General features: G+C 40.1%; 1 protein-coding gene and 1 long non-coding RNA gene across 7 annotated transcripts in view; one reads left to right on the plus strand and one right to left on the minus strand.

The window, feature by feature from the left end:
• The window catches only part of LOC138753367 (uncharacterized), a 64,304-nt gene that overhangs the window by 16,170 nt on the left and 21,267 nt on the right, over positions 1-26,867 (plus strand). The gene's annotated exons all lie outside the window — the stretch shown is intronic.
• Positions 10,919-26,867, minus strand: part of hif1aa (hypoxia inducible factor 1 subunit alpha a) — a 58,840-nt gene continuing 42,891 nt past the window's right edge. For 4 of the 6 annotated variants that reach the window (XM_069916267.1, XM_069916268.1, XM_069916265.1 and 1 more), the window contains exons 10-15: positions 25,188-25,465; positions 24,693-24,815; positions 22,693-23,114; positions 21,181-21,298; positions 15,595-15,712; positions 10,919-12,334 (exon numbers count right to left, since the gene is read on the minus strand). In XM_069916267.1, the coding sequence (XP_069772368.1) occupies positions 12,183-12,334; positions 15,595-15,712; positions 21,181-21,298; positions 22,693-23,114; positions 24,693-24,815; positions 25,188-25,465 (1,211 nt within the window). In that variant the 3' untranslated portion in view covers positions 10,919-12,182. Of the gene's footprint in view, positions 12,335-14,193; positions 14,235-15,594; positions 15,713-15,871; positions 16,084-21,180; positions 21,299-22,692; positions 23,115-24,692; positions 24,816-25,187; positions 25,466-26,867 lie in introns of those variants that run through there. The other 2 variants (XM_069916266.1, XR_011351135.1) reach the window with 2 other exon arrangements.

Genomic DNA, 26,867 nt, shown 5'->3' on the forward strand with positions numbered 1-26,867 from the left:
GTGAGGTTTTTCAGTTGGTTGTTTTTCCAGACTCTTTTGTGTAGTCTTCCAAAGGCGCTATTTCCCTTGGCGAGTCTGTTGTCTATCTCATTGTCGATCCTTGCATCTGATGAAATGGTGCAGCCGAGATAGGTAAACTGGTTGACCGTTTTGAGTTTTGTGTGCCCGATGGAGATGTGGGGGGGCTGGTAGTCATGGTGGGGAGCTGGCTGATGGAGGACCTCAGTTTTCTTCAGGCTGAAATGACAGAATTGACCCTGCCGCAACTACCTCTTCCAGAAGATCATTCCACTCAGCCACCACTCTCTGAGTGAAGAAGCAACCTCTAATATTACTCCTAAAGTTTTGCCCCCTAACCCTTAACTTATGGCCCCTCGATCCAATCTCCTCTACCCTCAGGGGAAAGAGCCTATTCACATCTATTCTATCTCTTCCCTTCATAATTTTAAATACCTCTATCAAATCCCCTCTCAACCTTCTATGCTCCAATGAGTAAAGTCTTAAGTCTTTCTCCGTACTCAAGATACTGCAATCCAGGCAACATTTTCGTAAACCTTCTTTGCACCCTCTCTATCTTATCTATATCCTTCCTATAATTTGGAGACCAGAACTTCACACAATACTCCAAACTCGCCCTCACCAATGCCTTAAACAGTCTCAACATCACCCCCCAGTTCCTATATTCTATCCTATGATTTATAAAGGCCAGTATACCAAAAGCCTTCCTCACCACCTTATCTACGTGGGAATCCACCTTCAAGGAATGCTGAACCGTTGTTCCCATTCACTGCATACGTCCTATTTTGGTTATTCCTCCCAAAATGAAGCAAAACAAAAGATGTGAGCAACTACTCAGAGCTACAGAAATTATCTATTTAAAGAAACATAAGAAGCTGTTTGTTAGGAACAGCCAAGAATAGTTTTGAAGTTGCAATTAGATCAGACATGAGGAGGCTTCAGGGCTAAATGTCCAATTGCTCCCTAATACACCTGTTACAATAAGCAATATTGGTGGGGGGTGCATCTGTAAATATTTTAATTATGTGGCTATAGCAAGTTATAAAACCACAAGTGCATTAGTCTTTAATATTCATTTGTTAAAATGAAGGAAACTATATGTTGTATTGAGTGCAGTATGTCAACAGGAGTTTTCCCCAGGGTGATAATATCATGCATTAAAGGGCATGCATTTAAAGTGAAAGGTGGGGTGGTTTAAGGGAGATGGGCAATTTTTTTTTTTACCCATGGTGTGGTGGGTGCCTGGAACTGGTTGCGTGGAGTAGCGGTGGAAACAGATACAATTGTAGTGTTTAACAGACTTCTATCTTCTTCTTTTTCTTTGGCTTGGCTTCGCGGACGAAGATTTATGGAGGGGGTAAATGTCCACATCAGCTGCAGGCTCGTTAGTGGCTGACAAGTCCGATGCGGGACAGGCAGACACGGTTGCAGGGGAAAATTGGTTGGTTGGGGTTGGGTGTTGGGTTTTTCCTCCTTTGCCTTTTGTCAGTGAGGTGGGCTCTGTGGTCCTCTTCAAAGGAGGTTGCTGCCCGCCAAACTGTGAGGCGCCAAGATGCACGGTTTGAGGCGATATCAGCCCACTGGGCTATATAAATACAGTAAAACCCCTGGTATCCAACACCTTTGAGGATTGGTAGATACCTGATAAGTGAATTTGCCAGTTGCTTGAGATTGTATTGCATGATTGGCGAGCTGACCGCTGGGTGGGGGGTGTTAATTTTAAACTTTATTATTTTTTACCTTTTTATTTTCCTTTTTTTTGCCAGTTCCTTGAGGTTGCTTGTTTCTTGAATTCTGGATAACAGGGATTTTACGGACTTTTATGTATCATGTTCAAGCAGCAGAGCCTTGATTTAATTTGGGCATCAGACATGTGAGGTGGATGACCTGTTCTTGTGCTGTACTGTGGTATATGATTGGGTAAGTGTATTCTGAAAATACAAAGAGGCAGTTTATTCCCCAATATTATGGTTGTCATTTGTAAAGTGCTTTTGATTAGACAGTAAATGACTAGCTGCTGAAGATCCAACTGCGCTGGGTGGATCACGTCTCCAGAATGGAGGATCATCGCCTTCCCAAGATCGTGTTATATGGCGAGCTCTCCACTGGCCACCGAGACAGAGGTGCACCAAAGAAAAGGTACAAGGACTGCCTAAAGAAATCTCTTGGTGCCTGCCACATTGACCACCGCCAGTGGGCTGATAACGCCTCAAACCGTGCATCTTGGCGCCTCACAGTTTGGCGGGCAGCAACCTCCTTTGAAGAAGACCGCAGAGCCCACCTCACTGACAAAAGACAAAGGAGGAAAAACCCAACCCCAACCAACCAATTTTCCCCTGCAACCGCTGCAATCGTGTCTGCCTGTCCCGCATCGGACTTGTCAGCCACAAACGAGCCTGCAGCTGACGTGGACATTACCCCTCCATAAATCTTCGTCTGCGAAGCCAAGCCAAAGAAGAAATGACTAGCAAATAAATGATACTGACCCAGAGAATGTGAATTTGATCCCTGTTCTGCATTGAACTTTATAGTCTAGGTATGATGATCAAATTTGGAACTCTTGGACTTTGGGATAGTGGGTGAGGATAGGTAAGAGAGGCAACAAAAAGGTAGTTTTTGCTGCTGGAAAGTTGACTCATTTGTGTGTTACCTGAGACTGTTGGGCTTAGCTTTATTTTCACCTTCCATTGCAAGCACTCACTTAATGGACTGGGTCAGAGCAGTGCTGTTGTATTCTGCAGAAACGTGTTGGATTGTTTAAGTTTAAAAAAAATATATATATATATATATATAGAGAGAGAGAGAGAGAGGGCTCGGACAAGCCACTTGTTAATGTATGGAAATCTCTGATCTGCGTTTGACCTTGTGTTCAATAATAGTCACAAGACTGGGTATCATTAAACCTTTAAACTTTTGAAATACTCTTGACTTGTTGAATATGTAGTATATAGTCCATTTTAGTAGATTACTTATTTTAGTGCAGGAATAAATGCTGGCTGTGGGTGAAATTTTGCAAACCTCTTGAACATTAAGTGATTGTAGGTATAACATGTCACTTAAGAAAATAGTTGTCTTTTATTCGATTCCCAAAGTGACTGACCACGAGTGGATTCTTGTTATCTTGTGTTTAGAAATGCATTGAATCATTTGAGTGAAATGGATAGCTATGATTTAGAAAATACTCTGTAGTTGTTTCATCATGTGGTGCTCTGAATCTGCATCTTTATATTTTGCAATAAGATTAAAAACATTTTAAAGTGTATTGTAAAACTGTGCTCTTTTCAATTGTTACTATTTAACTATTTGAAGATTCTATAAGGGAACATGTGTTTTTATTAAATTCTTGTCTTTAATGCTGTTTAAATTCTGCTGGAAACTAATGCCATTACATTGGCAAGAGCAAACAATCTTAATAGGATGCCGTAGGTGCCCTGTGGTTAGTAAGGGATACTTAAGGTGGTATGCGAGTGGAAAAATAGGTTGAGAACCACTGATCTAATTCATCAAATTACTTTGCTAGTCATGAGGTTCTTAACTTAAGAACTTCTAATATTAACAAGAGGAATAAAAATCAGATTTTAAATAGATTCAAAAGTTTCAAGTTTCCATTAGTTAAAATGATCTTGTGTAGTCTTGTCGCATGGTGGGGCAGAGTCTGTTTTTCTGTCCATGCTGAACATCGGGTACTCTACCAATCCCATTTAACAGCACCATTTGTAGCCTTCTGTGCCTTTCATGTAGTTATCTAGATACTACAAAAAAATTTGTGAGAGTAACTGCTTAAATCACTGACCCAAGCAATGCATTCACGATTCCATCTACCCTGTGGTGAAAAGATTTCCTCTAACCCTTGTTTTCTTGTGCTTTAAACCTGTAGCTTCCTACTTCAGACATCTCTGCTGGGAAATTTCCTACTATCTATCCCATAATTTTTGCTTGTCACTTGTCAGGCTGGTTCCTCGCCTCCTTGGCCAGCATGAAAATGTGTACAATCTATTCAGTGTTTCCCAAAGCTTTAAAGGCACCATCCAGGGAAACATGGTGAATCTACTCTGCACTTTTTAAGTGCAAATGTGGTGATTGGAATGGTACACAATACTCAGGATGATGACTGAATGAATGATTTGTATAATTGCACTGTAACTTTCCTGCTTTTGTATTCCATCCTCTGGCTAATAAAGCAAGTGCTCTGTATGAGTTCTTCTCAATCTCATCAACCTGATGAAATTGGCAGCAGCGTCTCCTCTGTGCTGACCATCAACACAGGCACTCCTGCTCTATTCCTTGCACACTTGTGACTGAGTAGCTAAGTTTAGCTCCAATTCAATCTACAAATTCACTGATGACTCTTGTTGGTTGAATCACTGGAAATTGTGAAACAATACAGAATGGAGATAAATAATCTGGTTGGATGGTGCCAGAACAACAATTGTGCTTTCAATGCCACCAAGTCCCAAGGAGCTTATTGTTGTTTTCAGGAAGGAGAGGTGGAGGGACCACACATGTGCCCCATCGATGGGTCAGAGGTGGAGAGGAATGCAACCTTCAAGTTCCTGGGGGTCCTATTTCAGAAGACTTCTAAAGCCTACACATTGAGGCAACTGTGAAGAAGGCACACCAACATCTCTACTTTCTTTAAAAAGTCTGAGGAGATTTTTCATGTCATTAAATACTCTCTCAAACATACAGGTGCATTAAGGTAAATCTACTGACTGGTTGCATCACAGCCTGGTTTGGGAATTTGAATGCACGGGAAAGTAGAAACTCTAGAAGATAGCAAATCCATTGCAGGCCCTGACTTCCCATCCACTTGAGGCCCTCCCTCAAGGCAGCCAACATCATAAAGAAACCCATCACCATGGTCACAATCTCTTCTCATTGATCCTTTCAAATAGAAAGCACAAAAGTCAGAAGACCAGCATCTCTAGGTTTAAAAACAGTTTCTTTGCAACAGCTTTCAGGCTCTTGAACCCCCACCACCTTGGTACACTAGTCATACAACAAAAGTACTGTGTTATTGCACTTTTTTTGCACAAGAATAACTGAATATTTATTAATTATCTTTTGTTCTTATTATAATCATAACCATATAACAATTACAATATGGAAATAGGCCATCTAGGCCCCTCTAGTCTGTACTGATTTAAGTGAACTCCTCTAGCCCCACTTACCTGCTCCCTGCCCATAACCCTCCAATTCCCTCACATCCATGCACTTATCCAACCTTTTCTTAAATGGCAAAATTGGCCTTGCTGCAACCACCTCTTCCGGAAAGTCATTCCACTCAGCCTCCACTCAGCTACCACTCTGAGTGAAGAAGCTCCCTCTCATGTAACTTCTAAACTTTTGTGCCCTAATCCTTAACTTGTGACCCCTCATTTCAATCTCACCTACCCTCAAGGGGAAGAGACTATTTGCATCTACTCGTATCTATCCCCCTCATAATTTTAAATGCCTCTATCAAATCCCCCCTCAGCCTTCTACATTCCAATGAATAAAGACGCAGTCTACTCATTCTAGATACTGCAACCCAGGCAACATTTTAGTAAATCTTCTCTTCTAAGTAGTCCAAATCCTTCTGCAGTCCCTGATAACCATCGTCACTATCCACAACTCCCCCTATTTTTGTATCGTCCACATATTTACTAACCCAATTTACCATTCCATCATCCAAATCATTAATGTAAATGACAAACAACAAGGGACCCAACACTGATCCCTGAGGCACACCACTCGTCACCGGCCTCCATCCTGACACTGTTATTCACCATGACTCTCTGGCATCTACCTTCTAGTCACCGTTGAACTCATCTGACTCTCTCAATGTTAATATCAACTGCCTGAACCTTCCTTACCAACCTTCCATGTGGAACCTTATCGAAGGCTTTACTGAAATCCATATAGACTACATCTACTACTCTACCCTCATCAACCTTCCTAGACACGTCAAGGTTTGTCAAACATGACCTTCCCCGCACAAACCCATGTTGGGTGTTGCTGATCAGTTCCTGCCTCTCTAGATACTTACACATATTATCTCTTAAGAATACTTTCCATTAGCTTACCGACCACTGACGTCAAACTTATTGGCCTATAATTGCTGGGCCTACACCGGGAACCCTTTTTAAACAGGAACCATATTCGCAACACGCCAATCCTGCGGCACCATATTCCCCTCTTGTGACTGTTGAAAAATCACTGTCAGAGCCTCTGCTATTTCCTCCATGACTTCCCTCAAGGACTTAGGGAAAATCCTGTTGGGATCTGGACACTTGTACACCTTTTATATACCTCAAAAGTTCCAACACGCCCTCTTTCCTAATCCCTACATTTTCCATAATCAACCCTTTTGGTTCTCTTATCATTTTTAAACTAAATACTTGTACACCAAACTTCTTTCTTGCTACAACTAGACATGTACATTGTATATGACAATGAACTCGTCATCATTACCTTTGCTGCCACCTTCAGGGATCCTTAGACACTTGCATCAAGTTTCCTCTAAATTTCTTTACTAGGTTTTGCCTTCCATCTTATTGCTTCCATCTCTTTAGGGTTCATTTCTCTCTGCTCCAAAAATTACTATTACTCCCTAACCATTGCCCTCCCCCCACCCCGTCCCCGTCCCCCCACAACTTTGTCCTCATATTCTACTCCTCCATTTCACTGTTTCTTAGAACTGTTGTTTCAATGTGTAGGGTTTACAAGTATATCAATGCTGGGTTCTTCCACCTTTTCCTGCTTTGTTATTCTACCTTTTCATGCTTGTTCAAAATCAAGTAGTAAGCAAAGAATTATTTCCTCTGTTCAGCCTTATTAATCCACCCAGTCGACACAGCATGCTGCCTATTCTTTCGGATTTGCTTATTCCGATTTTGCAAAGCTGAAGTGCTAAAGCTGGTTTCAAGTGCAGCTGCTGGGGGTGCGCCAATTTTAGTTTTATGTTTTCACTGTTACAATAACACTTTTACAATTTACTTTGATCTGTTACAGGCCCCTCACCAATGTTAAGATCTGACTGGGCAGAGTAGGGGGGCCTTATTTGTCCTCTGTAACACTGGTGTAAGATCTGACTGGGCAGAGTAGGGGGGGCCATATTTGTCCTCTGTAACACTGGTGTAAGATCTGACTGCGCAGAGTAGGGGGGACCATATTTGTCCTCTGTAACACTGGTGATTTCCGACCTAGTGTCTTGTTGGCCATCTAGTGGTTGACTTGGTTACAGTACATTCTTGTGCTTACCAGAGGTTCAGCAGTCAGTGGCATTAATGTAAGGCAAGGGTTTTTACAAATTATATTGAAGAGGCAAAACTTAGGGAAAACTCTTTGAAACAAAGCAGGCTTTTTGTTTTGAAGTGACGTGGAGAGGTCTCTTAGAATTTTTCATTTGCCTTAAAATAAACAGATAAGAGAAGTTGGGAGTGAAGATTTGGGACCAGCCCTTTTATTCTCGACAGGAATGGAAGAGCAAATTTTGTTTTGAACACTGACAAAGTCCCTGCTGTATCTTTTAATATTAGGGTCAAGGATGAGCAGCCAGAAGCCTTGATTTGCTTTGATATCCTTAATAAGAAGAAAAAAAGAGGCAACTCTGCAGGCTGATGCTAGAGTTAGGAAAAAGATCAAGTTGGACCTCAGTAGTAATAAAAACACAAAAATGCTGGAGGGACTTAGCAGGTCTCAAATAACTCATAGGAGGTAACGATGTACTGTATAAAGTTTCAGACCTGAGCCCTTCTTCAATGTATGGACAAAAAACAAGCAGGCACCAGATTAAAAGGCTGGGGAGAAGAATAAATGGAGGAGTACAGACAAAAGATGTTAATTGGATATTTATGGAGGACAGAAGAGAGGAAAGATGAGAATTGATGAGGGGATGGGAATGTTTTTTGGCTCTGTGGAAGATGAGATGGGGGGGGGGGGGAAGAGACAGGGAAAAGGAAACAGCTGGAGGAAAGGAGACACAGAGAAAGAGGGTGATGGGAGTGTGTGGCTAACAGAAACCAGAGACTACTGTAATGCTGTCTGGTTGGAGGATGCCCAGATGGAATATGAGATGTTGTTCCTCCAATTTTCAGGCAGTGCAAGTTGGCATGGGAATGGAGCAAGGAATTGAAATGGTTGGCCACTGGGAGATCCCCACTATTGTGGAGTACAGAGCCGAGGTGCTCAATTAAGTTTTTGATGTAGAAGAGGCCTCAAAAGGAGCAGTGGTTGCAGTAGATGACTGGTTGCTGCACTTGGAAGGACTGTTTGGGGGACTGAATGGTGGTGAGGAAGGAGGTGTGAGCACAAGTGGAGAACCACCTACAGTCAGTCACCAGGATGGGTGCCATGGGGGGGGGCGGTGGTGATTGATTGGGGAGAAGTGGTTGAGGGAGTCATGGAGGGAGCAGACCCTGCAGAAGGTGGAAAGGAGAGAAGGGAAGATGTGTCTGGTGATGGGAGGACGTAGTAGATGGCAGAGGATGTGTTGGATGCGGAGGCTATGTGGCTAGGTAGAGCAGTCTATGCTTCAAGCCTACACAGGCAAGGCTCCTCAACTCTTCCTCCACTACAACAGCCTCTTTAGTGGTGCCTCATGAGCTTGTCGACTTTATTCACTTTCCTGCCAACTTCCATCCTTACCTCAAATTCACTGTCCATCTCTTGCATCACTGTCCTCTCTCTCAATCTAACTCCACCTCAGGAGACAAACTCTTGATAGACATCTACAAATCCACTACCTCGACTACATCTCTGCACACCTTGTCCCCTGTAAGGATTCCATTCCCTTCTCTCAAATTGCTCTATAACCATCTCATCTGCTCCCAGGACAAGGTCTTCCATGCCAGATCATCAGAGATGTCCTTCTTCAAACAACGTGGCTTCCCCTCTTCTACCATCAACTCAACCCTCCCTCCCACATCCTCCATTACCTGCACATCTATCCGGCTCCCCCTACTGCCCCAGTCTGGGCACCTTCCACTTGTTTGTTGGTGTGTACTCTTCTCACCTTCTCCCCAATCTTTCAATTCAGGTGCCTGCCTGCTTTTTCACTCATAGCTTGAAGGGCTCAGGCCCAGAATTTCAGTTATAGGTCATTACCTTCTATTGATGCTGTGTGACTTGCTGAGCTATGCCAAAACTTTTATTTTAACTATGATCACAGTGTCTGCAGACCTTTGTGTGTCACTCAAAAATAGTAATCTCTGGTTTGCACCCTGTACTACAACATTTAATAGAAATAAAGATGTTGGTGGCTTGAGAGATTATGCAAGAGGGGTTTAGAAACTGAGAGAAGTGGATCTGTCCTAGCAGGATGGATTGCATCACAGCAGAGCTGGATCTTTACCCTTTCAAGGAATTTTTAAAATTATATTGTTTAAAATGTTATTTTTATACACGCTGCACAGTAACAAGCCATTCCACCCCATGAGTCCATGCTACCCAATTTACGTACATTTTGAATGGTGGGAGGAAACCAGGCTCCTGGGAAAACCCATGCAGACATGGAGAACATACAAACTCCTTGCAGTCAGCACGGGATTTAAACCCTGGACCCAATCGCTGGTGCAGTAAAGGTGTTACGCCAACAGTGCCACCAATTATGACAAAAGTTTGAGCAGAGGAAATGCTATTGCACGGAATAAAATGTGTACAAAGGATTGGAAGGGAAATAGAAATCAGAACAAGAAATGATTTTAGATTTTAAAAAAAAATCACGTTGTGAAGGGATCTGATAGTGATTTGAAGTTGTGATGTTTCTTGACAATAATAGATTTGTTCCCATTGGCAGAGGGATTAAGAACGAAACAAATTTACATAGGAAGTAGTTCAAATGATAATGTAGATTCGAGCTGGATGTGAACCTGAAAGAATTTGCACGGTTCTAGGTAAAAGGCAAGACGATGGGATTTGTTGAATCTTTCATGTACAGCACAGGAAAAGGCCCTTTGGCCTGCATATCGGTACCAAACATGATGTCCAACTTGATCTTTCTTCATTTATTGTGTAGGAATATGTAGAAACAGGTGCTTGATTGTCAAAGTGGACTTGTTAGCCTCAAGTCCTGTTTCTCTGCAACTCGGACAAGTGCAGAGGACCACAATAACATTCAAATTTTTAAAGTTTGCTGCTAATTGCAGAATGAGCAGTTAATGTGAAGAAGATGCTTAGCATGAGACTGGGTGAGGTAGCTACAAAAATGACAAATGAAAATTGATGCAATTGTGAAGAAAAATGCTGGGGCAGCAGTTAGCATGTAACGTTATTAAAGTGCTCATGACCAGGGTTCGAATCCAGCGCTGTCTATAAAGAGTTTGTACATTCTCTCCATGTCTGCGTGGGTTTCCTCCCAGTCTTCAAAATGTATGGGGTTTGTCAGTTATTTGGGCAGCATGGATTCATGAACCAGAACAGCCTGTTACCATGTTGTATGTGTAAATTTAAAATTACAATTCAAGACCAGAACAATACGTGATTAAGGTGGTTTGCAGAGTACATGTCTTTTATTGGTTGAGGCATACATTTAAAAAGGCACATAATAGTAGAACTGACTCTTAAAAACTGAGAAGCCACTGTTTTGCTTTAACTACAAGGCAGAAATTTGTTAATTGGCAAGATGAAGAGTGGTGAGTCGTAAAAGTAATAAGTTTTGACTTGTCAGGTGCTCATTTGTAGAACTTGAACTCATTATGAAATTAATGGCAAACAAGGTGTGTGATCAATGGTACTTTGAATACAATGTGTGTAAAATCAAAAAAATATAATTGTGCACTAAATAGATTACTCGCACCTTTTGAACATTTTGTATTACCAGTTTGTTTTTTATGCAGGACTTATTCTCAGTCAATGACGTTGGTTGCAAAGAAAAATAGGCTGTAAAATCTAAAACATCAATAACAATGACAATTGGTGATCCTGGTCCACATATAATGTTTATTGATGCAATGAAACAATACAGTTAGTGTTAGATCCAACCACAAACAGCAAAAGATGACTGAGCAAAAACAATCCAAGTTGTACGGTACAATCTCACGCACAAAGAAATCTGGGATCACTTCATTCAAGAATTGGTACAAGGCCAGGAAGTGGTCGGGATAGGAATGTCATGTTGGGGGACAAAATAAAGGAACTTGTAACCTATGTGATACAATTGGGAGTTAAGTGACAAAGTGCTTTAGAACCAAGGGAGACTGGGTAACCAAACTATGTCTTCTAATACAATGGATCTGTTGTTACATTTACACTCTAGTAACTACACAATGCAGAATACGCAGCAGCATTTTGACTTGAGTGTTGCTATGTTATATAGCCTGAACTTCCACAACTACAGAAGGACTTGCGTGCGCTGGCGAACAAGTGACTAATCAATAATATTAAACTGCACATCAAGAGACATTGCCCTTATTTATGTTTCCAACATTCTGTTTCCAAACAGCTGCTTAAGAGGGAGTTGGTTCCTCAACTAAGAGAAGCTGTTCTAAATTCAAAATGACGAGTACATTTCAAAATTACGGGTACAATTCAAAATAATGAGTAGAAAATTATGTATGCATTCCACGCCTAGTCTTCTTTAACTAAATAACTAAAAAAAAAATGAGTTGGAGCTCCTCTTTCTTAACTACATATACTGTATAACTGCAAAACATGTTGCAGAAAGAATCGCTGGTACTTATAAGAAAATATATTTTGTGCATTTGTGACTACAATAAACAGCTGGCAAAGCAACAGATAGAAATCCTGCAGTGACACATAGGCATAACTTGCCCATCCAGGTTAAAAGAAAGGTGATTCCCTTTTAATATTTAATGCCTAAGATTGAAAGGCATTATAAATTAAAGAATTAGACACAAAAAATTTGGTGCTCATTGAAATAGAGCACAAAAATTTACATATAGGATGTGTTACTATCATACATTCCACCTTGCTGATGGATCCCAGGCATGACCAATGGCCTAAAAGCATCAAATATCAATAAAATGTTTAAAAAGAGTCAAAGACCTGGACCAACACTGCAAATAAAGAGCAGATTATTGATGGGAGTCAGTGGAGGAGCACCGCTAACTGAAAAACTGCAATACTGTAGCCAGGCTTTTATAATAATCAGATTTAGAAAATATAAATAGACTGCTTTGGGTGTTGGGGCTTTGCCATTGTCCATTTTGTTCAACTCCATGAACCTAGTTGACTTGATCCAATGCTCTGAGAACTTCTTCACCCTGAAGCAGGGTTCTGTTGCCTTGAATAGGTGCATTCACTTCACAGTCATAGTTGGTAAGTGTTGGCAAACTATTGTCATCCAGTGAATGAGCCAGAAGTCTGGCTACTATATCTGAAAGTAAAAACAGATTAATGCAAGATGACGAAGTATTAAATCAATTTTGTACAGTAAACTAACCTTCCTCCACCTTCCTTCCCAATCCTATTAGAGAACTAGCCCCTTGACCCTTCCTCAATCTCTTTTCCCCCCCCCCCCACTTTTTTTTTCTGCCTGCTTGATTTTTCTTCATAACCTTACATGTTGGTTACCCTTTACTTCCTTTAGGTCCTATGTGACCTGCTGAGTTTCTCCAGCACTCTTTTGTATTGCACACTATGCCGGTATGATTATATCGAACTGAATTTGAGTATAGAAGGACATCCATTACTCTTCTACTTAATATGTTCTTGCTTTAAATGCTTGTATGCCACTTTCCTGCCTGCCAACTACACCTGTATGTTAGCTTTTTAAATTCAAATTTCTCTGGCTAGGTCTTGGTGTATTGGAAGACAGTGAATGTCATGCCATTATTCAAAAAAGTATGTTGATAAAAGGTAAGGCCAGTTAGTTTAATATCTGTAGTTGAGAGAATGCTTGAAGCTATCAATGAAGAAGAAATAGCGAGGCACCTGGAGTTTGACATATTTATTGGAGTTCTTTGAGGGTACATCAAAGCACAGTAGATAGAGGAGAGCAGATGGATTTGTTCTGGATTTCCAGAACAAATTCAAGAAGGATGAGTTAGGGGTGATGTATTAGCATGGATAGAAGATTGGTTAAATAACAGAAAGCAGATAGTTGGGGTGCAGGGATGTTTTTCTGGTTGCCCATCAGTGGTGTGCTGTAGGCGTCAGTGCCTGGACCTGCAACTGTTCACTATATATACATAAACAATCTGGAAGAGTGTAAGGTATCTAAGCTTGCTGATGACAGTAAATTGAGTGGAAAAGCAAATTATGCAGAGGACATTGAGAGTAGTCGAGGATCTGGCAGATAGAGTACTATGTTGGCAAATGTGAGATTATCCACTTTGGAAGGAAAGTGGGAAGATAAGAGTATTATTTAAATGGCATGCGATTCCAGCATGCTGCCTTGCAGAAGGTCTTGGGTGTGCTTGTGCATGAATCACAAAAGGTTAGTTTGCAGGTGCAACAGGCTATCAAGAAAGGAAATGGAATATTGGCCTTCACTGCCAGAGGGATTGAATTTGGGAGCAGAGAGGTAATGCTGCAACTGTACAAGGTTCTGGTGAGGCCACATCTGGAGTACAGCATGCAGTTCTGGTCTCCTTACTTGAGGAAGGATGTACTGACTTTGGAGGTGATGCAGAGATTAACTAGATGATTCTAGAGATGAATTAATTCACCTGTGAGGAGAGAGAGAGAGAGAGAGAGAGAGACAGCATAGATAACATCGAGGTAAGCTGGTTGTTTCCATTGCTGGGGGAAACCAGAACTAGGGCACATAACCTCAAGATTCAGGGTAGAAGATTTAGGACAGAGATGAGGAGTGGTGAATCTGTGGAATTTGCTGCCTAGATAGAGGCAGCCTAGAAGGCTGGATAGATTTTTACATAGTGGGGGGAAATTAAGGGATATGGGGGAAAGGTAGGTGGAGATGAGCCCATCATCAGATCAGCCATTGAAAGGCAGAGCAGGCTTGATTGACAGGATGGCCTGCGCCTATTTTCTTATGTTCTTTCAGCGACATGCGTGCAAAGACGGAGGTCCTTTCCAACGTCACCATTTCCCAGTTTCTTTCTACAGAAGTGGATACTTAGTTCTACATTGTACTCCATTGACTACCTGACACTCATTCACTTAAGACTGTCTATATTCCCATGCAACCTCTTGTATCCTCATTAGTAATCATGTTCTCACTTTCATATCATTGGAAAATCTGGAAAATACAGGTCAAAGTCAAGGAAATACCTGGTAAATGGAAATAGTCAAGATCCTCATCTTTTCTATCCCTGCCAATTTATGAGAAGAAATGGATTATTCCTACTGTTTTCTATCAACTCATTCACACTAGTTCATTACCCCATTCTGTGTGTATTAACTTTATTTGTTTATTATTGTTTATGAGAGATCCTATTTTTCCACTCTATTTGACGATATCCCTCCTTCTTTCTCAAATAATGGTGTCATTTTTGCTATTCTCCAATCTCTAGGAAACCATTCCAGAATTTTGGAATATGATAGCCATAATACGCACAATCTATATGGCTAGCTCTTTCTAAACTCTAGGATTTAAAGTGTTTGATTTTGGGGTAATTTACAAATAAACACGACTAGAAAAATTAATGAGGGAAAATAATTAGTACTGGACCATTGGTTCTGCAGCATTTTTGGGAAATTTTGTCTTATTTTGGAATCTCTTTCTGCTAATGCAGGTAGAGTGTTGAAGGTTAATTGTAAAATATTTTCGGTGTATGTAGTGAATGAAGATGATGCAGAATTTGTTACGGATACATTCTTGAATTTGAACCAATCAAATGTTAATATCATAGTAGGAGAGGATTTTAATTGTTGCTTGGATCCATTACTGGATAAATCTCCAAAAACTGGAGAAAACTAAATTGGCTAAGAATATCTGAGTTGATGGGAGACTTAAATTTAGTGGAAATATGGAGGCAGATGAATCCAACTGGAAAAAAAATTCATTTTATTCTGCCTGTCATAATTAGTTCTCAAGAACTGACCTCTCTTTGGTATCGGCACATTTGCAAAGTGGAAATATAAGAGCTGGATTTTGTCTGATCATTTAGTATTATTAATTTCTATGCCATTTTTACATACCCCTCTATTCCTTGATCTATCAAATATTGATCCACCTCTATTTTAAATATTTCAGAGATTCACCATCTCTGCAAGGAAATAAACATTGGTGTACCTGATTTTTAAATAATGGGCCCTTTGTATTTATGGCCCTATATTCAAGACTCTCCCACAAGTAAAAACATTCCACATCTTATGACCTAGGAACAGTTGGAAGTTGGGGTGGCACTCTAGGCACTGAATTACATATGGTGTCAGTTGATAAAGTGGTAAAGCATTTAGTTTATTTTATGCTTGTCACCTCAGTAGTGTACACTCAATTTTCTTGAACTTTATATAAATTTTATGGTCATTATTTGAATGCTATATTTTCCCCAACTTTTAAGCCTCTTTCCCTTCAGATCTAAAATTGCAACAAAAAGCAGTAAGCGTAACTCAAGTTGTTTGTTCATTTTCAAGTTACTCCATATACTGAAACTTGTGCAGGAAACAATCAAGAAACAGATGTGTAAAGACCTTCCTTTTCCCATCAAGTCTAAACAAAATACTCACCAGTAGGCAACAACACAAGTGTCTTCTGTTCACTGCTGTTAGCATCAAATCCTTTTGCCCGCTTCCAGGTTTGTGGAGTACTCACTGGAAGGCTAGTATCACTTGGGAACAATAATTCCTGTTCAAAACAAATAACTTCAAATTGGTACTGCATATTCTTATATTTCAACATTAATAAAGAAACATTTTAGCACAATGTAAAAATGTATATAACTTTTTAAAACATTGACTGTATATGGTGTCATATAGGATGATCCTTGAAACTTAAAAATTTCACCTTAAAATCGGGTCGTCCTTTATGCAGGGTCTAAAATCCGAACCTTGCAGGCAAAGTCGCAACACCGCCTCCATCTTCCTGCCAGTTCCAACGCAATCTTGTGCATGTCCTGTTAGTTATTTGCAAAGTCTCAGCGCTCCTCTGCAGGGTCCATCCGCCCAGTCCGTCTGCTGTTGGCTCTATACAGGCTTTAAATGGCCTGTTACAGGAGCCTGCAGTGGTTTATTTTAAAATAGCCAAATAAACCTTTACATGGTAATTTGTTATTAAAAAAATTGTCATTTGCCTTTAACAGCATCCACTGGTCAGCGTTAAGTGCCAGATTGGATCCCGAATGCACCCCCCACCCCCACACGACGCTGGGGTGGGAGGCTTGTAGAAGTGCTGATTGGGGTAGGGGAGTTAGTAGCAGCACACTGCAGGGTGGGGAGGGAGGGTTAGTGTCAGTGCTGAGCTGGGTGGGGGGGTGGGTTAGTGACAGCATTGAGAGGGGGTATTGGTAGAGCAGAGCAGGGGCAGTTGGTGCTGAGCAATGACAGTACAACATGGCGGCCACCGAGACCAACTCTCGTGAGAATGCCTTGTTACTGTTTATTTTGCTCACTACTGCCACCCTGAGTCTGGCCAGAAAATTATTGCACTGGCTTCTTCATTAAACTTTGCAGCAGGCTGAATAATAACAAGACTGAAGTTCAGAACACCCCCTTTTTTCTCACCGCCACATTAGCTCTTTGCACCACCCACTTTGGAAATCACTATCTTATACAAAGGGTATCACTCAAAACCAACATTTTGGGTGGAAATTCCAGGGGTCATTCTATATAGAGTCGTCCTATATGACAGCATATGGTATTGTTAAATCTTCAATTATACTTCCACTAAGTAAAGCAGGATTATTTGCAGCATTTAAAATAGTGAATAATTTTTTTTACATCAATTACACATTATGAACAGCAGAACTTTAAAAAGAACATCTGAAGGTCAGGCAGCATCTGTGGAGAGTGAAATGGTCAACATTTCAGATTAATCTTTTCTGTAAAAACTTTAAAAAAAAAAAAAAAGTTGGAGGAGTGAAGACCAGAGCTGACAAAATAGTGTTGTCACCAGTGGCAGGTAGGCAGGTAAAGGTTTGTAATCAAAGCTGAGTCACCTGAAGAAAAGGTGGCCGGGGTAGGGGAGCTTCTGAGAGAAAATCAGTTATAACTACTGGTCTAATTTACAGAAATTGGAAGTGTGATTTCAATAGATGTAAATTACTAATGTTGAGTGTTTTAACTTGGAGGAATACAAGGTTATGGGCATGTGGAAGGAAAATATTACATTAATGTGGAGGCTGACACAACACTGTGGCTTTAGCATCTGGACTGTAATACAACCACAGAACATTACAGCACAGAAACAGGCTCTTCTATTTATTATTCTGCTTGGTCCAACTGCCCTGCAGCCAGTCCATACTCTTCTCATCTAGGTACCTGCCTAAATTTTTCTCAAACGTTAAAATCGAGCCTGGATTCACCATTTCAGTCAGCAGCTTGTTCCACACTCCTGCCCCACTCTGGGTGAAGAAGTTCCCCGTAATATTCCCCCTAAACGTTCCACTTCCATCCTTAATCCATACCTCTGGTTTGTATCTCACCTAACCCAGTAGAAAAAGTCTTCTTGCATTTACTCTGTGTTTCCCTCATTTTAAATAAAGAATATTTCAGCGTACAAGTTGACCTTCAGATAAGCTGGGTTCCTATTTTCAGCCTCATTTTCATGTTTTATAATTTATCAGACATACAAGTTGACCCCCCCCCCCCCCCACAAATTGGATTGACTGAGCTGTAGGGCGTTGCAGGAAGGTGGTTCTTACAGTTGTTATAATGGAGCCTCCAGCAAAATAACAGAAGTATGAAGCAAGTTTTGGGTTAGAAGTAATAGAAGTGGCCAAGAAATCCAGCAACTCTGCTGCTGTGAGAACATTTGAGAAGTTGGTAAGAGATTGGAGAAAGAATGAAGATGGTTTAGGAAAAATACCAAAGAAACAATGTTTCATGAGAACAGGACTCCTTCATTGGCGACGGTTAGACAATCATGTGGCAGAATGGGTATGTGAACAGAGGCATCATGGCTGCATCTTCACGAGAAACAATATCAAGGCATTTGTACTGAAGTGGGCAAAAGTCGCACCCAGAGCATCGTAATGATTTTAAAGGTGGCTGGTACCACCGTCTCATGAAAAAGAAAAGCTGGTATTACGAGAGAAAGCAAAAATTGACGCTGTAAACAGTGGACCTCTGGCTGTGCTTGCTGAGGTCTTCGCTCAGGTGATGGTGATATTTTAGGATTTTAAATATGTTTTTTAAAGAAAAAAATTATTTCCTAGTAGCTTGAAAATTTGTTGTAGGTTGGTGTTTTTTTTTGGTGTTTCATGTCATCTTGTACACCACATCTACATCAAGTGCTCCCTAATTATCTTGAAACTATTAGCAATATGATCACTTGACACAAAGCGTACCCCTAACAACACTTGTGTCACGTCTTGTCTTGTCCCTTAATAGGAGATCCAGTATTGCAAAATCTTAGTTGGTACCTCAATATATTTAGAAAACTTTCCTGAACACGCATGACAAACTAAGCCATTCAGCCCTTTTACAGTATGGGAGTCTCAGTTAATATGTGGAAAGTTTTAAAAAAAATTCACCTACTATTACAACTTTTTTTCCTGTAACTTTGCCATTTCTCTGCAGATTTGCTCCAATTCTTGCTGACTATTGACTGGTCTAAAATACAGCTCCATTAATATGGCCATACCTTTCCACCCATATAGTGTGTCCTGCCTGAGCACAACTGTGATATTTTCCCAGAAGAACATTGCTTCTCTCTATCCTTCCCACCCCCCCCCACATCCCCGCATCTGAAATGATGGAACTCTGGAACATTAAGCTGCCAGTCCTGTCACTCCTGCACCAAATTTCACAAATGCCCATGGTCGTAATTCCATGTTCCAATCCACATTCTAAATTTCATGACCCAACTTGCCTAGTAAGGCGAGATGCTGTTCCTTGAGCAGTAATTGCAACAGAGATAAAGACCAAAAACAGGTCAAAGTTGAAGATTGTAAAAACAATGCTAGAGAAACTCAGTAGGTCAGTGTATTTTATATAGCAAAGATAAAGATACAAAACCAATTTTTCTGATTTGAGCCCTTCATCAAGTTATTAGCAAAACGTAGAGGGGGAGCACAGGCAAGAGCTAATGCATAGATAAGGGAGAGCAAATGGCGAGGGAATGGGAAGGAGAGCGGGAGGAAAGGACACAGAGGGAGGGATAGGGAAGAGGGGGAGAACAGGGAGTGGTCTAGCAAGTTGATGTTAATGACATCCGGTTGGAGAGTGCCCAGATGGAATATTACATGTTGCTCATCCAATTTATGGGTGGCCTTAGTTTGGCAGTATGAGGCCATGAAGAGACATTAGTGTGGGTGTGGGGCACAGAATTCAAATGTTTGGGTACTGGGAGATCACGGTCCTTGATGCAGAAAGAGTGAAGGTGCTGAGTGAAGTAATCTTCCCTCATATAATTGAGAAGACCACAACGGGAGCACCAGATACAGTAGATGATTCCCAAAAATTCACAAATGAAGTGTTGCTTCACTTGGAAGGACTGTTTGTGCCCCAGAATGGTGGTGAGGGAAGAGGTATGAGCACGTGTGGCATTTTCTGTGGTCAGAGAGGTAGGTGCCAAGGGGGAAATTGTTGGGAAGGGACAAATGGACAAGTGAGTTATGGAGGGAGTCATCCCTACAGAAGACGAAGAAAGGAAAATGTGTTTGGTGGTGGGATCATGTTGTAGGTGATGGAAATTGCAGAGGATAAATTTTGGATGTGGAGGCTGGTGGGGTGATGGGTGAGGATAAGGGGAATCCTGTTTTTGCTGCATCTAGGGGCAAAGAGGCCCTGAGCAGATGTGTGGGAAATGGAGGAAATGCAATTTAGGGCTGAGTTGATGGCAGTAGAGAAACCTAATTTATTTTGAAGGAGAGCAAGATCTCTTGCAGAGGCATTCTGGAAATTAGTTAATTGTCATTGTAGTCTCCTCCATATTGGAGAAACCAGTGTGATCAACAATTGGAAAGTGTAAAAACATTACATAAAAACTCTTGTGGATGTAATAAATCCTGAGAAATTGGGAGTGGAAGAATGTCCCTGATAGAAGATGAGACTATATTCTTCAATTGTGTTGGATTTTCTCCATAACTATTCAAGACGCACTTCTGACTAAATTGGTAGATCCATCAATTTTAACCTGTCTTGCCTACATAATTTTTGACTGTTCTCCTTATTCAATCGAATCAACCCAATTATTATGACACTTACTTATTCCTAAGTGGATCATTTTCACCAAGGACACCCAATCCCTCTACATCTTTCCATCTTGAAAAGAAGCCCCTCCAGTCTCCATCTAATGTGTTCTTGTAATGAACAATTTGTTCTTTAACTCTATTGACTTCTTTCTTCCAAGTCAAAAGTTTAGCCTTGGGAATCCACAGAGGTTACAAGCACCACCTGTCCCTTTGCTTTTCAACTTGCTTCTGTATATTTAGTGCCTTCACTAAAGTCATTATATAAATTGTAAGAAAAAAAAGTTGAATCTCACCACCAACTTTTCATATCTACTGTTAGCCAGGTAATCTTTTATCCATGTTAATGTAATCTCCAATACCAACAACATTTATTCTCCACAAGAAATTTCAAAACAGCATCTGAAAGTGGCTTCTCAAAATTTACGTACTCATCTATAGCAAGTTGATTCTAATAACTGCAATAAATCGGTCAGGCATTATTTCCCTTTCTTACACCAATAATGACATTACCAGATTACTTTTTCTTGTTTGAAAATATGCTCTCCATCTTTTCCAATCTAATGAATGTACAAGATTTTGAAAAATTAAAATTAAGACAATAACTATACCATACATTAACCTTTTAGGATGAAGTCCATTAGGACCCAGTGATCTGTCAGCCTGCAGATTCAACAATTTGCTCAATATTATTTCCCTGGTGATTTGATTTTTGATTTCCATCCTCCCTTTGAATTCCTAACAAATATTTTTCAGAAGGTTCCTGGTTTCATCTGCAATGAATACTGACACAAAATATCTAAGCAACTCTGTTATCTCATTGTTTGCCATTATGGTATAGAATCATTTCACATTTTGCTGACAGGATTTTTTCCATCAGAAAACTCACTGAATTACACTGAGCAGGAAAGACGAGAATAATTAAACAGAATTATTAAGCAGAAATTCATAAAATGACACCTACAATTCCAACTGCTTGAAAGAGGGAAGCAGCATTTTCCAACTTCCGTTTCCTGGGTGAATTGGGTAAAACCACTGTCTGAGGGCTTGGATTTTCAGTTGGAGTTGTTCCTTTCGCAGATCTTCAAGCAACCAAAACAGTTTTAGTACAATTACATTATTAAACATCTAACGATATCAGAGTGACCATATATTTTCCCCTTTTCTGTGACAGGTTTTGCAGTGAATGTCCCATGCTCAGTAAAAACTGAATGATAAAAAATGAACTCTGTGTACTCTTCACAATAGGATCCAGAACAAGCTGGAGAATTGGATACAGAATTGGCTTGATGTTGATTTTGATTTATTATCATCTGACTGTAGATATACAATCAGACAAAACAGTATTTATTTGGATCACTGTGGACACACAGTGAAGCTAAGTGAGAGAATTTTATGCAGATTGGAGACCTGTAATGAGGGCCGTGCCATAGGGTTGAGTCTACTGTTTTGTCATCAATATTAACAACTTGGATGAGAATGTCTTTGCTTTGGTTATTTAGTAGTAGTAGTATAATGGAAGAAAACAGATGACAACAGGACCTAGATGAACTGGGAAGTAGCCAAGGAATGGCAGATGAATTTAACAAGTGTAAGGTTAGATTCTGTTAGATTAAACGAAAGCAAGACTTCTGAAGTCAATGGTAAAGTTGTGGAGAGGAGTGGGTACAGATGCATACTTCCTTGAAAGTGCTGAGACAGTAGACAGGGTGGTCAAGAAAGCATTTGGCATGCTTGTCTTATAGTCAGATCATTGTGTATTGAAGCAGGGACATCCTATTATTTAATCTTTTACAGCATGGTAACAGGTCATTTTGGCCCACGACCTCATGCTGCCCAATTACACCCGATTGACCTACAACCCTGGTACATTTTGAACGGTGGGAGCACTCAAAAGAAAGCTCGTGCAAACACAGGGAGAACATACAAACTCCTTACAGACAGTCTGGGATTTGAACCCCCGAACTGATTGTTGGCGCTATAATAGTGTTGTGCTAACCTGTATGATAACTGAGCCACGCAGAATTCTAAAACTGACACTATCCCTATCCACAATCCCAAATCTGAGACTGTACTTGGGAGTATTGTGTGCAGCTCTGGTCACCTGGCTGTAGAAAGGATATGAAGCTGAAAAAAATTCTCACAAACGTTACTGGAATTGGTGGCTTGGATTATAGGGACTTCTCTCCCTAGAGGTTGAAGAAGATCTTTATGGAGTTTATAAAATCATAAGGAGAATAGTCATTATTATTTGCCCAGAGTAGAAGAATGGAAAGTACATGGATAGGGATGGCTCCGGGAGATGCCAGTTGAACACAGGAAAATTAGGCTAGTTTGAGCAAACAATTTGGTCAAGTTAGGCCAAAGGGCCTGTTTCTGGGTGATAAAACTGGGATCACTCATTTGCAGGAGGAGTCAACTCTACAGACAAGCAAACATTAAGGGCAGACCTAAAACAACTAATTATGCTACATACCTTTTACTATAATTAAGTAATGCCTTCACTGGTGATGCAGGACTTTGTGGATATGAAGAATCAGTCTGCTGCATCAATGAATCTTTTTCTCCAGTTCTGACAGGTGAAGCTATTCTACTGCTGCTCTCACAATATGGTGACTCTGGGATATTATCCATTTCATTGATGCGCAGGCAAGATTTAATTGCAACCATCGGCTCAATCTTTACCACCTGTTTCAATGTTGGCTTATGCTTGTGAGGAGTGTTAATAGATGTTCCAGCTTGTGGGAGGCTATCAACAGCGTTATTCAAGCTTGGTGTGCTGGGAGGGGTGGCTGGAGAATCAGCAAGTGGTGAAAGTTGGTCCAATGATCTAAGCTGAAAGTCATCATCCATTGGGATGTATGGAGCCAACATTTCCAAATCCAAGTTATCAATGTCCTAGAAAAATTAAAGAGAATTTATTAATAGTTGGACAATATAGTCTTAAGAGTCCATAACTAAAATCACTTTCAATCTGATTATATATAGTATCCTTCTTAATATTTCAAAGCTGTCTCTACAATAAAACAAAGTTGTGGAAACAGAAAACAATGTCCAAAATAAATTGCTTGTATTTTCAAAGTACCTTAACTATAGCATGCTCAAGTAGTTTGCTTTGTTATAAAATAGGGAAAGTTTGGGCACTTCTGGACTACGTTGACCTTGGTTGAATTTATTATTGTAATGTACAATAATGCTCACTTACGATATTATTTTGGGGGCAAACTATTAGAGAAAATTCTGAAGGACAGGATTTACAAATATTTGGAGAAGCAGTCTTCAGAGTGAGTCATCAAGGCTTTGTGAGGGGCAGGTATTGCTTCACAAGTCTAATTGTTTTTTTTTGTGGCAAAATAAATTGATTAAGGTAGGGCAGTAGATATAGTGTATATGGATTAAGGTGTTTGTCAAGATCCCCCGTGGTAGCCTTATTCAGAAAGTCATGAGGAATAGGATGAATGGAATATTAGCTGCATGGATTTGATATTGGCTTGCCTGCAGAAGGCAGTGGTAGATGAAACCTATTCTGACTGGTAGTATTCACAGGGATCTGTTCTGGGACCCCTGTTCTTTGTGATTTTTGATGAACTATGTGAAGAAATGGAAGAGTGGGTCAGCAAGTTTGTAGATGACAATGAAGATTGGAGACAATGGTGATGATTTACAATGGAATGTAGGCAGGAAGTAGTTGGGTTAAGAGATGACAGATGGAAATCCATCTGGGCAAGTTTGAAGTGATGGTCAAATGAGAGGAATACTCGATCAATGGTAGGATTCTAAACTGTGTAGAGAACAAAAAAGATCTTTGGCTTCAAGTTCCTAGATCCCTCAAGGTTGCTGCACAAGTAATGGGGTTGTGCTGGTCTTCCTTTATAGAGGGATTGTTCAAGAGCAGTGAAGTAATGTTGCAGCTCAATAAAACTCTGTTTAGATCACACTTGCGAGTATTGCATGCAGTTCTAGGCACCTCATTACAGGAAGGATGCAAAAGCCTTAGACTGATGCAGAAGAGATTTACCAGGACGTTGCCTGGATTGAAGAACAAGTCTTATGGTTGACTGAGCTAGGGCTTTTCTCTTTAGTGACGAAGGATGAGAGGAGACTTGGAGATACACAAGTTTAAGATAGGCCGAAACAAGCTGGGCAGCCTGTATCTTTTTCCCCAGAGCAACAATGATGAGTGGAGGAAAGTTTTGGGGAGATGTCAGAGGTAAGTATTTATTTCCACAGAGAGGGGTGGGTGCCTGGAATGCATTGCCAGGCGTGATGGTAGAGGCTGATACAATAGGAATATTGAAGACTCTTAAGATGGGCACATTGAAGCAGAAAAATAGAGGGTTATGGGTGTATGATGGGGAAGGGTTAGATTGTTGTGGAGGTTTCTATTGGTCAGTGCAAAATTGTGGGCCAAAGGGCCTGTTCTATATTGTAATGTTTGATATTTGAATACCTTATTGTGGAGTACTTCTGTCATACCTGAACAGCAAAGGGATTTTTGGCTTCTGGATCAATTGCAAAAAGCTTTTCCACTATGTCCAGTTTGAATTCATTGGAAATGTCATTGTCAACACTAAAACAGTAGGTTGAAGGACTGCTTGGCTGTGAAAATAATGAATGATCCAGTTGATTAGATGAAATAAAAGCCAACCAAGAAACAAATTATCAAATAATATTAATACTGGATTTAAAAACTGAAATGTGAACATTTCTTACAGAAGGAAACAAAACTTAGCAAAACTTTAGAAGAACTTCACTACATCCAACCACCGAAATGCAGCACAGGTAGTGGTTAAGAAATCGTGCTCTTGCTTGTATGTGTGTGTGTGTTAATTTTAGAACGTACTGTGAAGAATTCTAAATGTTCATCTCTTTAGGAGCTACTACATCTGATGGTTATACAAGTTTACAGGCTAATTGAATAAATCTGAGGTACTTGTGTAACATTAAAAAATTATTTAGCACGATACTTACTTGCGTTGAATTCTGACTGGTGCAAGGACAGGAAGAGCTGCTTGATTGCTCATTCATTTGTGGAATGCTGAATGAAAAATCTAGAGGCTCTTGGTTAGTTTCAAGCTTAATAATTGAATCTAAATTCAAGGCTGTTTCAGTGCTACTACATAGCGGTTTTTCTGTATCGGAAGGAGGAAGGGGCGATAATGCCAGGTCTACAATCTTCCGGTCAGTGGAGGAGGGCAACATGACATCATTGTAAAGAGGTACATCATGAAACTGCTGGATTTCTGCGTCTAAAACAAAATTTAAAAGCTTCATTTAAACTTTGTACGAATTTGCAAACAAGTTTACAACACTTAAGTCAAAATCATTTCATTTGCACAAATTCACCTGATTGCAAATACTTTGGCAACTACAAGAACACAATTTAGAATTATACTACTAAACTTGAATCTTGCAAGTCTTAATAATAGACTCTTCCACATTTCCTTATTTAATTTCTCAAACAATATTACTAAAACTGATTGTCATTAAGATGTGCTGTTGGTCATTGTACTAGGAAAATTTATATAAATCAGTTAAATACCTTTGAAGTGAGTGTTACATGTGCAAATTTAAATTCTAATTTCTGTCAAAAAATTATTAATTGGTAATGCTGGAAAAACTGATCAAGTCAAACAGTGTCCTTTTATATAGCATAACCAATATACATAACCAATATTGGTTATGTATTTTTAACCTTTGGATATAAAGGATACTGTTTGACCTGCTGAGTTTCTCCAGCATTGTTTTTACTTTAATCATGGTGTCTATAGATTTTTGTGTTTTACATTGATTGGTAACATCTTTTCACCACTTTGTAAAATGCATAAAAGATCAAAACAATGAATATATTAGTTATTTCTTGTAGCTATGTTTTGGATGAGTACATTTGAACTTTGGAAAAACCTCCTATTCAAATGAGTATTCTGTAACCCATACTTATGCAGTCTATTTTAATTTTGTGATTATGAGCTTTGATAACAAATATCAACAAGATATTTTTTCCCCTAATGGCAAACCAGAATCCACAAATGCACCATTCTAGTAATGTTTGAAAACAAAGTTACAATTTTTATACAGGTACACAATCCTTTATCTGGAACCCTTGGGGGACAGTGTTCCGAATTTTGGATAGCCCACCCGAATTGTGCTGCCGTATAAACCCCCACCCCCTTCCAGTCCCTCGGCCGCCTCCCCCAACCACCGGTCCCCACTTGCTGGATTTTGGAGCTTTCCGGATTTTAGATGTCTGGATAAAGGATTGTGTACCTGTACTATTAATTATGTGATTTGCTGTCAGCAAAGTTGAGCAGAATCAAAAGCAAGGCCACATTTCAGTTATTTACTTTAGATGTTCACTGGAATTTAGTTTAATGAAAGGTGATCTTCAAACACAGAAACCCCAGGGGCTTGGTGTGGTAGACATTGAGTATTGGGGAGTTAGCATTCTCTACCTTTGGGAATGAAGACTGAATAATTGAATGTTCAAGGTAGATTTATTTTAATAATAGAGTTGAGGGTTAAGCAAGGATATAAAGCTGATCTGCTGAATGGTGGATGAATTTTGGAGGGGGTTATATGGCCTACTCTACAAATATTCTATTGGTTGCCATACAGGTCAAGGTGACTATTCTGTGGCGTCTTTAACAATAT

Source organism: Narcine bancroftii, chromosome 2, assembly GCF_036971445.1.
Source record: "Narcine bancroftii isolate sNarBan1 chromosome 2, sNarBan1.hap1, whole genome shotgun sequence".
NCBI classification, from domain to species: domain Eukaryota; kingdom Metazoa; phylum Chordata; class Chondrichthyes; order Torpediniformes; family Narcinidae; genus Narcine; species Narcine bancroftii.